The sequence below is a fragment of the Anas acuta genome, chromosome 4 (assembly GCF_963932015.1).
Source record: "Anas acuta chromosome 4, bAnaAcu1.1, whole genome shotgun sequence".
In the NCBI taxonomy this organism is placed as follows: Eukaryota; Metazoa; Chordata; class Aves; order Anseriformes; family Anatidae; genus Anas; species Anas acuta.
The window spans coordinates 71,004,989-71,020,612 of record NC_088982.1 but is presented as its reverse complement, the minus strand read 5'-3'; the positions used below and the strand labels follow the sequence as shown (position 1 = coordinate 71,020,612).

Sequence of the window (15,624 nt, the reverse complement as noted above, 5' to 3'; positions counted from 1 at the left end):
ACTGCTCTGGTACTACTGGCTGGTTACGGTCACTCAGCTCTTCATTCCACTAATTATTTTAGGGTTTATTGTCTTTGATTAGTTCCTGATAAATGTCTCTTCTCTCTGTTTCTTAATAAATGATCCTCTGAAGAAGGCAAGGATCTCAGTATGCCACTTTCTGTTAGTACAAATTTTCCCTTTCATCTTGGCCCAGATGCCATTTTCAGTCATAGGGAAGATTGCAGTGGGCACACAAAGAGTAACATTTCTTTTTCTTCTCTATCTGAGTCCAAAAAGTGGCAAGTGTCCTAAGAAATCAGATCCACTTGTCAGTGGCTTTGCAGCACGGTAAGAGATCGAAACTTTGCTGGCACATCTGTTTCCTGTGACAGATTGGGTTGGTGGCTCCTGAAGCAAACTTCCAGAAAGCAGCTCCACGTCCTTGGCAGTAAGAATTCAGCAGGCTGGAGATCAGGCTGACTGCTAAATGGAAAAGTTAATATATTTTTTTTTTGGTGAGGGCTCAATGCAGCCACCTGTGTACTATTAGCGTGTGGAAATTAGTCATTTGTCTGGTATAGCTTTTGGTCTGACAAATTCTGGAGGTAATAAAACAATCCTCATTTTTGTGGGTTTTTAAGTCTTCCCTTCTCTCTTCCCCCACAAATGCCACGCACATGCCTCTTTAACCATGCTGCCTTTCTACTGATGACTGAACTTGCTCGTATCAGCTTGTAGAGATAGTTTTTTTCTGCCCACAAAATTAATTTCTGAGGGAGCAATTCGGTTACTCCCTCGGAATTCCTTCACTACAGTTTTATACATTCAAGTTTCAAATGTAAATCCAGTATTGGAGTAATCCATATATTATTTCAATTCTTTGTTTCTAGAGTGAAGGAATATCAAAGTAAATACCTCCTTTCACAGCTACTTTCCTTCTCAAAACCAAGGAATTAACAGAGAATGATTAAATCAAGCAGTTTGGTTTTATACTAGTGTTCAGTCCTCTCACTCAAAGATAATCCTTTCTTAAAAGTCCATTTGAGTAGATTATAACTGAGTAGACTTTTTGATATCCAGACTGAGGATAAACGAACTGGGATAAGTGCTGGTAGTTGTAGACAGATGGTATCTTTTTTTCCTTTTTTCTTTTTTTCCTGTCTGCAAAGTGTTTCTTTTGCAGATAAATTCCTGTTTCTTTACAGTTGCTCCTGTTGATAAAGAGAAGAGCCTTAAAATTTTTGCTTTTAGGAAAAGTAGGAAGCTGGAGACGATTGGTGCCCCTTCAGGTCTTCAGGTCACTTCTTGAAGTGGATCTCAGCCTTGGTTCTTAATGCCTCCTACCATATCTGCTTTGAGCAGTGGAATAATTTCCTTCACAGCAGTTTAAAGGCATAATCATGACCACAGCCGATGAGATGCGCAGGGTATTTCACATCACATGACTGGTTTTGCAGCCCTTACTAGGTCAGTGGTATAGCAGTGGTTGGCAGCAAACCTGCTATGCCTCTGTTTTGTCACCTTTTTCCCCTGGTGTAGATTACAGTGCTTTTGCCCTTTTTTTCCCTTTTTTTTTTTTTTCTCTTTCTACCTCCTATTAAAGGAGGATGCTGAAGCTCCTCCAGTTTAAGAGCTCCAGTGGCTAAACATTCCTCTAGACCTCTCATAGTTAACGACGCAAGGTAGCCTGTTGAAAAACAGGCTTCGATATTAGGGAAAAAGTTTCTGAATCAGCTCAGACCTTGTCCCTGACATTTGGTGCCCTAAATGTCCTCCTTGGATTTTGTGGTTTTATCTTTAATTATGATTGTGGTTTTATTTTTAATTATGATTTATTTATTCTATAAAGGTCGCCATGCCTGAAGCCTGGACGTAGTTCCAAGAATGCACCCTCTGCACTTCCCGAAGCCTGTTTCAATGCTTGCAGCGTTGCCAGTGGCCACAGAAACTGAGAGAGCTGGGCCACCTGAAGCTAGGTGATAACTTGGTAGTGATCTCCAGTGAGACAAACGACTGCGTTGAACTTGCAGTTAAATGCAAAGCTCATTAGTAATAGCCACAAACCATGTGTTGTACATGATAAGTGAAATAAGGACTAGTTAATGGGCAACAATGCTATGGAGAGCTTGTTACACAGAATTCCTTTTTGGCTGGGGAGTGTGCTTGCTTTCCTTGGAGAGTGAGGTATTTGGCTGAACACTTCTGCCTATTAGGATGGCACTGAGTGCTTGAGAAATATGCATAATTTAAAAATACTTTATTCATGTGTTTCTGCTCATTGCAGTGCCAGAGAGGATTTATCTTAAACGGCAAAGAATCCCAAACCAGTATTTTTGTGCATTTGCCTGATTTTTTTTTTAAGGATTGGAAGGGAACATGGAAAATGAATGGGTAGCTGAGGCCCCCTTGTGTCTCCAGATGATACTGCACCTCAGGCACAGCGGTGTCAAGTGCACTTCATTGACTCTTTAAAAATACAGAGAAACACTTTTTAGGCCAGAATAAGGTGCTAACTTTTCACATGCAGTGGTTCCTTACTGAAAACCTGACTTCTCCATGTGTTACTTTTTGCAGTAACAGGTTTTACAAAGCTGTGCAAAACTAAGAGGGTATTTGGTTTGCAACAGTTATCGGGAATATATGAGATGCAAACAAAAACTGCAGAAAATCTGAAGGCCTGCAACATAAATTTTTACTGTGTTTGCATCTCTGTTTAAGAATGACTGTGGAAAAACTACATAGCCAACAGCTTTTAGTGCTGGGCTGTATCATGTAACTGCAGGATAGGAGGGATGGGGAAGGGCAAAAGTGCCAGCAAGGGAGGTGTGAGATGGTTGCGGGGGGTTGTTTTGGTTTTGTGGTCATCAGCCATGTGGTTTTGGTTCAATTGCTAAGACCTTGAGAATCACTTCCAAATGCTGTGATCCCAGTTACAGCAATGTGGACATGTGTTAGAGTAGATTTCCGTTGTGCTTAGCGTTTAACTTAGAAGTGTATGTTCACAGCTAGTGCAAAGTAGTGCAGAGGCTTTCTCCAAGGAAAAGGTTAAAGACCGGAGAAATAACCCCATATAAAATAATTTAATGATCTTAATAGACTACTATTAATAGACCTCTTCAGTATTTCCGTGTTGCACTAGTCCATGAGCATTTGTTGGGCTTGTGGATTTTGTCAAAATATAGCTATTTGCTCTCATGACAAAGGTTTGGCTTTCAAACAGTAGTGAATAGTAGCTAATAAAACCTTCATGAAGAAATTCATTTGGGTCTTAGGTCAGCTAACTTGGCTTGTCACTCATGCCAGTCTGTAATGCAACCCTTTGTTCTGCTATTGCACAGATTTTTAAAAAGCAAGAGAAGGAGGTGATAAAAAAAAAATAAAATAGGTTAAAAAAGATTTAAAAAAAAAAAAAAGAATCTCTCTGGGTGACATTGCACCTGTGGTTTATTTTCTTCTTTTGGGTGCACGTAGGAAGCCTAAGACTGGTGGTCTCTGCACAAATTCCTGTTCACTTCTTGAGCTTTGTCATGGTTATATCAAAATGGGTTGGATGGTAAATATTTCTTTCCAAAGAAGATAAAGATGATGCTTCCAAAGTTATAAAACAAGCTTTGCAGAAAGTGAGGTTTTCTGCCCTTTTTCGTTTCTTGTTTTAGATGTCAAGATGGCAGAAGCCGATAGGTGTGATACAGCAGTGTGTCTACACTGTCCTCTAGATGAGCTCCCATTTGCATCTGAGTTTCAAAGCTTCAGTTCAGTTAAACTTATCCGTTAACATTAATAGCAGGTTTAGGAAGAGCAAATAAAAACCGAGTAAGGATTTTTTTTCCCCCAAATTGAGATATATCTCATAGTCTGTGTCACAGAGAGTATGTCACACTTCATCTCTGAGATATGTTTTCTGATCTTTTTAAGGACCAGTTCAGGGTGAAGAAACCTACTTGTGAGATTTTGAAGAGTTGTGTATGCTACTGAACATACCCTACCTTTTTCAGTGTTGATCCATTAAACAATTCCAGAATTGTGAAAATCTCGCTTGTGGAGTTCCAAACCTATTCCAAACACTTTTTTTTTTTTTAATTAGAGGGGAAATATTTGGTATAACTTGTTCGTCTCTTTTGTTTTCAGCTCCTCAAGGATTTTATGCATAGCCTACGAGGTTTTACAAGGTTTGCAATATATGAACAAACATGGAATGGTCCACCGAGCACTCTCCCCTTGCAATATTCTTTTGGATCGAAAGGTATGGCTGCAGGAATGAATCTTTTTTTCATTTTTGTCGCTTGCTGCCAAATAGCATGCTGTGTCATATTTGGAGACTGGACAGGAGCAGACCTTTTGCGGGGAGGGAGAGAGGGAATGGCATATTCAGCAAGTGTGGGTTGTTTGTTGTTTTTTACTATACTTTACCTCATTGCCTAAATTTCAAGTATGTTGCAGGATTTTTTGTTCCCACTTTCTTCTATCCCAAATCTCTTTTTTCATCCTTCTTAAAGAAGTGATCTAAATCTACCTGACTAGCCATCATTGTAAATAGTTACAAAGCCTTTCTCTTTAGTAAGGATATAATTTTTTTAGCTAGTGAGTAGTTAATAACATTTCCTGTGTTTCATGGTGGTCTGATACTTTTAAGATATCAATATATTTCTTTGTATTAAATTATTAAAATTCCAGTCTGTCAATTCTGTTGTCAGACTACTGAGTTGGCAGTGTGGAATAAAGGTTTCCCTCAAAAAAGATGAGAGAAATTAATAGCTACTGCTACATTCAGAGCCATCCCTTTATCTGAACTAACAGTCAAAGAGCTCAGTTTCCCCTCTCTCCTTCCCCTTCTTACTTGATTTAAATAGAAGTGCTAGATCTTCCCCTTGGAAGGTAGAGAGAAAAGAGGAGGAAGGAAGAAAGGAACACTTACGAATATGTTCTTGGGTAAATTACTTGTACAAACGAACATCATAATAATGCTCTAACAAGCAAAAGTACTTAGGATTTTAAGATAGCCCTGCAATCAGTAAGAGAGCAAAGGGGGCCGTGAGACTATAAATTTCAAGACTTTTTCCCTGCCCTCTGAATTGCTTGCTGATGTAGCCTTCACTGTTGCACCACCTGCAGAGTAGCTGAGTATAATTCAAAATCCAGCAGAAACTATATATCAGTTTAACTTCGATGCCTATTTTTTTGTTGTTGTTATTTTGGTGTTGGTGTTACCTTTCTACCTCCACAGAATAAAACCAAGCACCTGGAAAACTTATTTGATTGAAATGTATGTGGATACAGTTAAAGAGAGCAAGATAGTAATGAGTTGGTGAGAAAGACTGGAGGAGCAAGGCTGGGTAAATGGCAGAGGTGAGAGAATAGTGGGGCTGCTTAGGGAGCTCTAGGATTCAAACAGGATTGCAAACAGTTTTTGAAACAGGAAAAATGTTCAAGAGAGTATTAACTCCTTTTAATTTACTGAAAATATATTGTGACTGTACAAAGTTCTGACTTGCTGACATACCCCAAAGTGATTACACAGTGCTCTCAGAGAGTAAAAGCATTAGAAATAAGCACCTTACTAGCTTTTAGTGGAACTGTACCTAAGAGCTGAAACAGAAATGTAAGAGGCTGGCTTCTTATGCCTTCTGACAACTTATTACTTATGACAAATTAGCATAAATATATATATGTATATATACACATATATATTTGTAAACTCAAAGATTCTTGTGATGTCAGATTCTGCTGCTCTTGATTTTTATTTTTATTTTTTTCAGGGACATGTCAAGTTGGCTAAATTTGGACTCTACCATATGACTGCTCAAGGCGTTGATGTTGATTTTCCTATAGGGTAAGTATGGAGCTGCACAATACAAATATATTAAGGATATTGCTTGGGTGCACAAAGGTAGTAGTGATATTTCCTTTTGAAAGTTTTCAGATTTTTTTTTATTGTATTATCATGAACGATTGAAGGAACAAGTGATATTGTTACTTTTAAAATGATTTAACAACAGGTAAACATTTTGCTGTTTTTTTTGGTGTTGTTTTTTTTTCTTGAGGGGGGTATTTATTTATTTTGCTAATTCAAAAGTTACTTGATGGGAATCCTGACAATGAACAAGACCAACCCCACCCACACACTCCTGGGATGGATCTAGGGTACATTTATTTAATGTACTACTGCTGAAATTCGGTATACATTTACTTTGAATAAATATATTGCATCTTTACATATATATACATATATACACATACTATTGAATCTTTAAATAGATGAACTGTTTTGAAAAGTGCTGTTCTTTACTTTCACAAAAAGACAGAGCTAATGATTAAAATTTGACCTTCATGTACTAGACACTACTTTGTCATTGGAGTGAAACTACTGCAATGTGTACATTTTGGCTAACAACCTGCATTGGTATGAATTCGAGTTTCTCAGAACACAAAATTAATTTCATTAGTGTAACTGAAAAGTAGGTTTTTGGACAGACAGATTATTACTTAATGTTGCTGCATCTTTTTAGGTACCCTTCGTATCTGGCACCTGAAGTAATTGCACAGGGAATAGTCAAACCAAGCGACCATACCCAGTGTGAGAAGCCTCTGCCTTCTGGCCCTAAATCAGATCTGTGGTCTCTTGGCATAATACTATTTGAGCTTTGCATGGTATGTAAGAGGGTTTGACTGTGACTTTTGGGGAATAGTTACGTCAGGTTGATTGCTCTTGCTAATGGGGTTAATGACACTTGTCCAGCACTTGACTCCAAATATCAGACTACATTTTGCATTCCCACCTAACCAGTACTGGTGGTGGTGTTCAAGTTACTGGATACGTGTTGGCTTGGGCTGAGTGTTACCATGAAGGGCAGCTGCCTTGAATAAGCCACAATGATGCAATTGCGTGATCTAATTCTTAGTAATAGCTTCTAAACCAAGTCTCTCCAGGTAACTTTTTGTTTTAATTATGCTTATAAGCATATTTATGACAGCATATTGCTGTCATGCCCTCATTCTCTTCAAAAAGGATGAGAAACTAATAAAGTTTCTTTACTATGAAAGCACTACATCTGCCTTATTGCCAGAGTTTAAAGAGTGTCTATAGGGAATTAAAGGTTTATTTGAAAAATACTTATTTGGCTTTAGATGTTAGAATAAATTAAGACAACATAATTTTTACCACTTGTACATGTTAAATTTGACTTTCAATCAAAGACAGCAACATTCTCTATAGAAACACGATCTGGCAAATATACCAATGCTAACAGTTAGTTTCATTATACAATTAAATGGTCTGACAGTTACATGGTCAAGAGCATGTATTAGTGAATACATCAGGGCACTGGAAATTCTTTTATGTATTCTGTGACTTCTCATAGTGTTCATGGATCATTATTCCTCTTTTGAATAAGTATCTTTTCATAAAAATATTGTTGAAACATTTTAGAACTGATATTTGGATGACTTTTCAAAAATAGTGTGCCATACAAGCTATGGCTGTCACTGGGTCAGGACCATGAACATCACCTTTTTTCACGCTTATGTTGGAAAAAATACAGGGTTTTGAAAGCTTGTTACTAAACTAATAATAAACCTGCAGCTTTGCTGAAGCAACCTGAGGATTTGTTTTGCATGTTTTTTGTTTGTTTTTATTTGTTCCAGTTAAGAGACATTATAAATGATACATTTTTTTCTTTTTGATGTTATGAAACTGCTTCTGGTATATTTGGGGGTAAATCGTGTTTCTAAATGTTTCTAAAATTAATCTGAAGAAGCTTATTTCACTGTTTTTGTATATAGGTGGATGTGTGTGCTATCTAAATATTTTTATGTAGTAGCATTCAAATGTTGATTTAATCTTGTTACTCATTTAGGGGAGAAAATTATTCCAAAGTTTGGAAATAGCAGAAAGATTAAAATTTATAATTATGTTGGGTAAGTAGCACAAAATCATTTTTTTTAAGTTTCCTAGTAGTGTTACCATTAGAGCTTCACAAACTAGTCAGCTTGTTATGCTCAGACGTACGGTGCTTTATCTTTTGTCTGCTTTCATCTCCAGAACTTAAAATGCATTTGAAGCATGGTTACTTGCTTAGGGAAGCTACAGAGATGGCTGACAGGTAAAATAATGTTGCAGAAGAGCCATGAGTGTGTTAGAGTAAGGGAAGCTGTGGAAAAACATGTTCAGGAAAGGTGGTCTTTGTGTTGGTTATTTGTTGTTCTGTGTTCCAGGAAGTCTCTGAAATGAGATAGGAACTGTATGACACTACAGAAAACTGTCCCTGCAGCAGCGGTGTGATACCAAGCAGGGAGAAGCAGAACTCAAATTGGAAGATAGAAAATAGAGAGCTGAGGAGTTTATTACTAGGTCTAGGCTTTTGTTCTGACTTCATCTACAAACTGTATAAGCATTAAGCAAAAAATCAGTGTCTACAGTAATGTAAATGAGTGTGAAAGTAGGACTTTTCTGTGGCATTTAAAATTCAGTTTATTGTGGGGGTTGTGTATGAGCCATGAAGAAGGGCAGAGCATGAGTTTGCAATTTGAAGGTTTATGAGTAAGTTACTGAATTTATCCAGAGCAAATAGCGATACCTTTAAAGATACTGTCAGTACAAACATCTTTTTATTGAGTAGTTAGTACTCTGGTGATGAAATTCTGTCTGTTTTGGCATGGGGTTTATTAGCAAAGCTTTCTGAAGGGTTTGAGTCCCCTTCAGGTTAAGTGCAAGTTATTATAAACCTTCATCCACTGAAAAATGCCCACATTCTGACTTGGGAGTTATTTTCTCAATAATGCATTGAAAACAAATTATAAAACACTTCCAGTATAATCTGCAAGTAGCAAATAAAAAGTCCTTTGAGCTTCTATATGCAGGTATTTTTTAAGTTCTTTCAATTTCCTTTTAATAAATAGAAAGGCTGTTGGAATTTATTTGGCAGAGACTGACGCTCTGGATTTACTAAGCCTGCAAAAAAGACTTTTGCTGTTAAATTAGATGCACTACTTAAATTTTCTAGGCTTTAATTTTCTGTCTGCGTTGGGGATATTACTCTCATTTCTAATTTTGGGAATTCACCTTCAGTTGATGTGGCAACGTCAATAAAAAAAAAAAAAGTATTCTATGCTGTGGTGGACTTTCAACTGATATACTGTTTAAATACTATCACTTGTTTCATGGTCTTCAACTTTTTTACTGTTCTGTTTGTTTTTAAAGGCTGTGTAGACGATATTGTAACAGTATTAGCTGAAGAACATGGTTGCATTGATATTATTAAGGTTTGTGGAACTAGTTTACTCTTCTATGCTATCTTATCCAAAACATTTTTTTATTTTATTTATTTATTATTATTTTATTATTTATTTATTTATTTCTACTTATTTATTTCTACTTATTTATTTATTTAATTTATTTATTTTTGTTGTGCTGCATAGGATTCCATATATACATATGAAATATAAGTTTGTTTTTGTTTATATACATAAAAACTCATGTATATAATATATATATATATATAAGTAAAGTTATTTATTCACTTGAATTTATTGCACTATACTGCAAATATATATGTAAGATCCTTTCGAGTACCCTGTGCTGGTAATGTTCATTCTTTCTTAAAATTGTTGTCAATTAATTTAATACTTGCTGGATGGTTCAGTAAGTTGTTAATTTTCTTTACAGTGTTGGAGGTTAAGGATTTTTCTTCTAGAAATTTAGCCTTCTACCTAGTGAGCTTTACACATTCTGACAATGTTGTTATGCAGTTCAACTCCTCCCCGTACACAGAATGAATCAGTGAATTTTAGTGTTTATGTCTTGAAACACTGTGTGTAAAACGAATTCTTACTGTTATCAGGAGTTCCCAGGTATTGTATTGTTTCCAGCTGTGTACAGAATATCTAGACTAGAAAAAATAAAAATAAATAACTGCATACACTGAATTTTCTAGTCTTCTTTTCCCCATAGTAAATGTGGGTTATGAAATTATTTCCAAACAGCATTTTGATCTCATGTAGCTAACCTCATACGTGTGGATGCCAAATTTTATTGCTTTCACAGGATTAACTTGTATATTAAAAGCTAAGTATGAGCTAAGTGGCTTGCTCAATTAGGACAGTAATGACCAGAACCCCTCCATATTTCTCTTATGTTCCAGGACCTTCCTGAAAATACCATAGATTTACTGAAAAAATGCCTTACGTTCCAGCCTTCTAAGAGGCAAGTATTCACTGCAAATGCATAATAAACTCTGTTAGGATTCTGTGAAATTAGAAGTCCAGTCACTGATCGTTTTTTGGAATACTGATGGCTTGTGCTACTGACAATAACTTCTTGGTTTTATTACTTTGCAATATTTGAAAGTAGAGAGTTCGGAAAAAAATAATGAAGTGTGCAAAACCTTGAGATGGATGCATAGTATTTTTGTGGGAAAACTATTTGGTTATTTTCAGTTTTAATTTCACAGCTTTAGTGATTCCATAACTGGATGTCCATGGTGGTTACTGCAGTTGTGCTGTGGTCAGAATTAGGACCGCTTTCTTCAAATCTCTCCTTTCAAAAGACATTTTTGTTATGACAGTCCAACGCAACTTTCTTCTGAAAATGGAAATAGGCTTCTGTTCTTTAATTGAAGTTTTGCATTTGCATTTTTTTCACGTTTGCTTAGAGGAATTAAAAGAGAGTTAAGAAAATAGTTGCTTTATATATTAAATGAAGGTGAGATCTGAACTTGGGCTATAAACAGACTGCACAGTGTTATAAATTATTAATTGAAAAAATTGATAGGTTTTTTGGTAATAAAATTTCTGAAATTTGACATCACTTGTTAATATTTATTACTGGGGACATTTCTTACTGAAATGTAGTATTTATGGAAGCACTTTACTCATAGCATTATATTCTCTTTTCTTAACTCAAGGCCAACTCCAGAAGAATTGCTGCATGACAGTTTGTTCAGTGAAGTATCCTTGGCATACCCTCCCTTTCACAAACCTGCTGGTCTGTTCTCGTCTTCTCCAAGGTGTGCTAACTTAACGCTTCCTGAAGACATAAGTCAATTATGCAAAGGTAAAAGCAGGTAGTGGGATGAATGTCACTGAAAGGGGAAGGAAAATAACATGGTTTTGAGTTTTCTTTTAATGCTTTGTTAGAGAGAAACTATTAAATGGTTATAAAACTACAATTTTTGTAGTAAGTTTTTTAATGGACACAGCTGGAGGCAGACATGATTTTGAGGGATGTGTTCAAATCAAAGGATGGCATCTTTATTTTCGTACTTTGACTTCAAGGAATAAACAGTTAACATTAACGTTAACATAACTATTCAAGTGTACCTTGGGATATCAGTATCATTTTTGCCTTTTTAATTTGAACACTTACATGTACAAGATGGTTTTTGGTGGTGGTGGCTTTTTCCCCACTATGTTGTGTTGTGCATTGGTAACTGGATTCTGCTGAATCATAGCATGAGATCATTTTTGGAAATACTGAAAAACTAAATCCTTGTGAGAGAGGTCATATTGTCCAGAATAAAAGAAGGTTAGAAGTTTCTGAGTTTAAAACTACAGTATGCTGAAAGTTTCAAGTCCTCATTGACGTTTTTTGATGAACTCTGAGATTCGTACATATATAGAAAAATCTCACTATGCAATTCCTGGTGACTAAGATTTTATACCTAGTTAATGTATATGATATGATGAGACAGTATGAGTCACTAGTTTCTTTTTTGTACTCTTAGCATTGTTGGGGACAAAATAAGGTTTTTGTTTTATTTAATTTTTTGGGAAAAAAAAAAGATGCCCAGAAAGCAAAACTCCACCCTTTGATTCATTTATCTGATTGGTTCTATTTTCTATCATCAAGGCAAACTGCAAAAACATCTTCTTTTTCTCTGATTTCTGCCCATCTGCTCTTTCTGTAAATTTTCCTAAAGAGCAGTACAAAGGGTACATCACTTTCTCTTCTAACCTCATATTATGCTCTTTTCAAGTGTAGTAACTTTTCTTCCACAGAATGTGTTTAGAGTGATAGGAAGAAATACAAGCTGCCTAAAAAGCTGTAACTCAATTTTTATGTGGTTTCTCCTATTAGATGAAGATAGTGATTACCTAGCAGAAAGATCAATTGAAGAGGTTTATTATCTCTGGTGTTTGGCTGGAGGAGACTTGGAGAAAGAACTTGTCAACAAGGAAATCATTCGATCAAAGCCACCTGTCTGCACACTTCCCAAGTAAGGAAAGAGAAGCGCTTTAAGGGAAGGACAATGTATGGAGAAGTGATGCTGAGAGAATGTTTTGGTTTGGTTTTTAGTTTCAACACCTGTGCATATGTGAAAAACAGCGAAAATAGCATTCTTGAACATCTTACCAAATTTGAGGTGTTATTTGAACAGTTGTATCTGTTATCTAGCTGCATTGCACATTGCTTTCTGAAATTTGAGAAGAAATTTAGGTGAAGTGCAACATAATGAACTGGAAGTCCCTAAATTTGGCATGAATTAAAATAGCATTAAGTTTCAATTAAAAAAAAAAAAAGTTTCACTATGCTTGAATACCATATTTTTAATTGGAAATTAATTCATTCTGTAGCTAATTCTCACAATCTGAATTCTCTTTCACAGAGCAGCAGTGCTGAATGGTCAGCTCATTTCTTCAGCAGATGAGCTGATTTATTTATTTATTTTTAAATGCTTGGTTTTCACTTGTAATTCTATAACAGTGTTACTTCCTTTATCTTATTGCTGCACATGTTGCAATTTTATGTAATATATTGATGTCTTAATCCTGCAATCTGATCTTAATAAACAGAATTTTGTGTTCATATAAATCAGTTTGCTGGGTCTGTGATTTAAAAACATATGAAATCAGCATGTACAGCAAAAGTGCAGTATCTTGAAAACAGAAAAAATCTAGATTTTAAGTGATGGTATGATAGCAGCAGTAGTGTGACATTTTGAGGGATTGCCTATTACTGTGCCCGCAGGTGAATGTTTCTGCTTTCAAGTTATGTGGGGAAAACATTTTCAGTCGTGCTAACTATGATGACGATGAGGTGTTCATTCAAAAATGCAATTTGACTCAATTTCCTAAGCCATATTTTAATTTCTAGTGATCAGTTTGATGCTGTCTACTTTAAAATAACACTAAACAGGCAATTCTTATATACTCTTACTTGGATGCATTTGTTAATCCCTTAGACTGCAACAGAACAGGTCTGCATCAGATTTTTGCTCTTTTTTTTTTTTTTGTCATGGTTGGAAATGGCTTTCAAATGACAGTGCTGTTTTATTTTTGCTTCTCCCATTAAATAGTCTTGTTCTGTGCCAGCTCAAGGAATAAAAGGGAATATTAATCTCATATCTCATTAGTCTTCCTTTGTGCGCTAACCAAAGTCGTGGAAAGCCTGAAATGTGCCTTTTTACACAAAAAGCTGCTTGAATAATTTAAGGTGATTGTACATTCCCTTGATAGCAGGTTTCATGCTTTGCAGAGTCAATGCAGTATACTTCTAAGACCTCCTGTTTTGTTTTAAAGAAGAATCTGATTGATGTAAGATATTTTTTTTTCTAAATCAAATCTTATGTTATAAAATGACCTGAATTATATATTTTCTCTCCCTTTTGAAGCTTTTTATTAGAAGATGGTGAAAGCTTTGGGCAAGGACGAGATAGAAGTTCCCTCCTAGATGACACAACTGTGACTTTGTCTCTGTGCCAGCTCCGAAATGTAAGAAAAATTCTGTGCACAGGTGCTTATGTCTTTGCTGCAGAAACGTTTGTTTAAAGGGAATATGGAACAGCAGCTCCCACTGCTGTTTCTACAAAAGGGCAGTGTTAATGATTCCAAGAGAAGACTTCTTGGTATCTAGGTTAGATTCTGATTTATGCTATTAAGTTGCTTTTTCTGTAAAAGCTTTCTAAATTTGGTTTATCTTCCCCCAACCCCTCTGTTCTAATTTTTTATCACCTGTGCTTTGTTCTGGTGCAGTCACAATAATTTTGTAGCACCTGATATTCTGCAGTATTGCTAAACTTATTGGGGCAGTGAGTGTCTTTTTGCATTCTTTAATTCCTGTCTGTAGGTGGCTCACAATATTCAAAAGAAAGATCAGCTCAATTCAGTTGCAGCTCCTTCAGATATTTATCCTTTAGAGTTGGATGTCAAATTTCTAGTAGTTTAATACTAACCTTTAAAAATATATCTCTTAAACAACTACTTTGAAAGAGCACTTCAAAGTATTTTGCCAAAATGCAGTTTTCTCTCAGTGGAAACTCATGCTAACTTATTTTACCTGCTGTAGCAATGGGTTACAAGATTTACTGCATACATCACTGAAGTATTTTAATTGTTCACGTATCTTCATAGATGTAGAGCTTTATTGCTATAGAATTAGAAATTTACAATGCACTGTTTACAACTGGCTTTTTATAGTAGCAGTTGCAATTCTGTAGCAGTCTTTATAAAAATTGTTTCCATATGACTATGGAAATTAATAAGGAAAGTGACTCCTGAGGTCTTGATGTCTGCCACCAAAAAAAACAACAAAAAACACTTAATCTGTAATTTTGATTATTAGTGCCTACTTGTATAAATGCAGCAGCATGCAGGATTCAGGCTTGTATCCTCCCCAAATAAAACTGCAGTAAATGTGTACTGCAGTTTTATTTGGGGAGGATACAAGCCTGAATATTGCAATATTAGTTGAAATAATTTTTTTGAACTTACACAATTCTTCAAACACTTTTCTTGGAGCAGAGCATGGTGCTTGAAATCAAAAGAGGATCAGGTCTGAATGAACTGAGAGTGAACTGTTCTGTCAATCCCAGGAGGAACAGGCTGTGTGCTGTATGCCTTTAAGTTGGGGATTGAACTGCAAAACAGAGCACTGCAGGGAGGATGGTATTAAACATTAATCATGATGCACCAAAGATGTCTGAAAACTTCAGGCAAGAGTCCAGGCACACTTGTCTGTCACCTTCCCAGAGAGTGTCTGTATTTCTGTGCAGCTTTAAGATGCTGCTAGTAAAAGGAACTCAAATTTACATAACTTTTGAACTGATTAAAAAAGTAAAACCAAGCTCTGCAGTTGCTTTGCAGCTACTTAGATAGGAAGTCCATGTCAAAAAGCAAGGAAAAAAAATAGTTAATAATATTCATCAATTAATCCATGGTCTGTAGAAGCTTTTTCTGTGTGTGCATGTGTAAATAGCTCTATGTAGACAATAACAGTTCTTTTCAGGCAGAATGATTTCCATTATCTCTTAAAAATAATAATAAAATAGTTTATATTAGTAAACCTTTCTAGTGTTAAAGGCTGTATGGTTTTTTTTGCTGATTGAGAGCTGAGCTAATGCTTAAGACAGGTTTCAGAGCAAGCTACTAAACTTGGTAAATGAATTGTAAAGTAGTAGTTTTCAGAGCCCACTAAGTATTTGTTTGTGAGTTCTGAACAGCTTTCTGATCATGAATTGTCTTTTTTCTTCATTTCAGAGACTGAAAGATGTTGGTGGGGAAGCATTTTATCCATTACTCGAAGATGAGTAAGTGTGTGTGTGTAAATCCGTATACATGTATATGTAAGGGACTGAATTTTGAGTTACTACTTTTGAGTAGCACATCGTGCAGCTATTCAGCCATCTTCCAAGAGCAAACCTAGCATGTCAT

General features: G+C 35.8%; 1 protein-coding gene across 6 annotated transcripts in view; it reads left to right on the top strand.

Moving 5' to 3' along the window:
* The window catches only part of TBCK (TBC1 domain containing kinase), a 107,710-nt gene that overhangs the window by 22,960 nt on the left and 69,126 nt on the right, over positions 1–15,624 (top strand). For 5 of the 6 annotated variants that reach the window (XM_068681883.1, XM_068681881.1, XM_068681882.1 and 2 more), the window contains 10 exons: positions 4,111–4,225; positions 5,739–5,812; positions 6,489–6,630; positions 7,836–7,896; positions 9,179–9,240; positions 10,119–10,180; positions 10,881–11,029; positions 12,050–12,191; positions 13,587–13,686; positions 15,451–15,500. In XM_068681883.1, coding sequence (XP_068537984.1) covers positions 4,111–4,225; positions 5,739–5,812; positions 6,489–6,630; positions 7,836–7,896; positions 9,179–9,240; positions 10,119–10,180; positions 10,881–11,029; positions 12,050–12,191; positions 13,587–13,686; positions 15,451–15,500 — 957 coding nt within the window. The remainder of the gene's footprint in view (positions 1–4,110; positions 4,226–5,738; positions 5,813–6,488; positions 6,631–7,835; positions 7,897–9,178; positions 9,241–10,118; positions 10,181–10,880; positions 11,030–12,049; positions 12,192–13,586; positions 13,687–15,450; positions 15,501–15,624) is intronic. The other variant, XM_068681884.1, reaches the window with a different exon arrangement.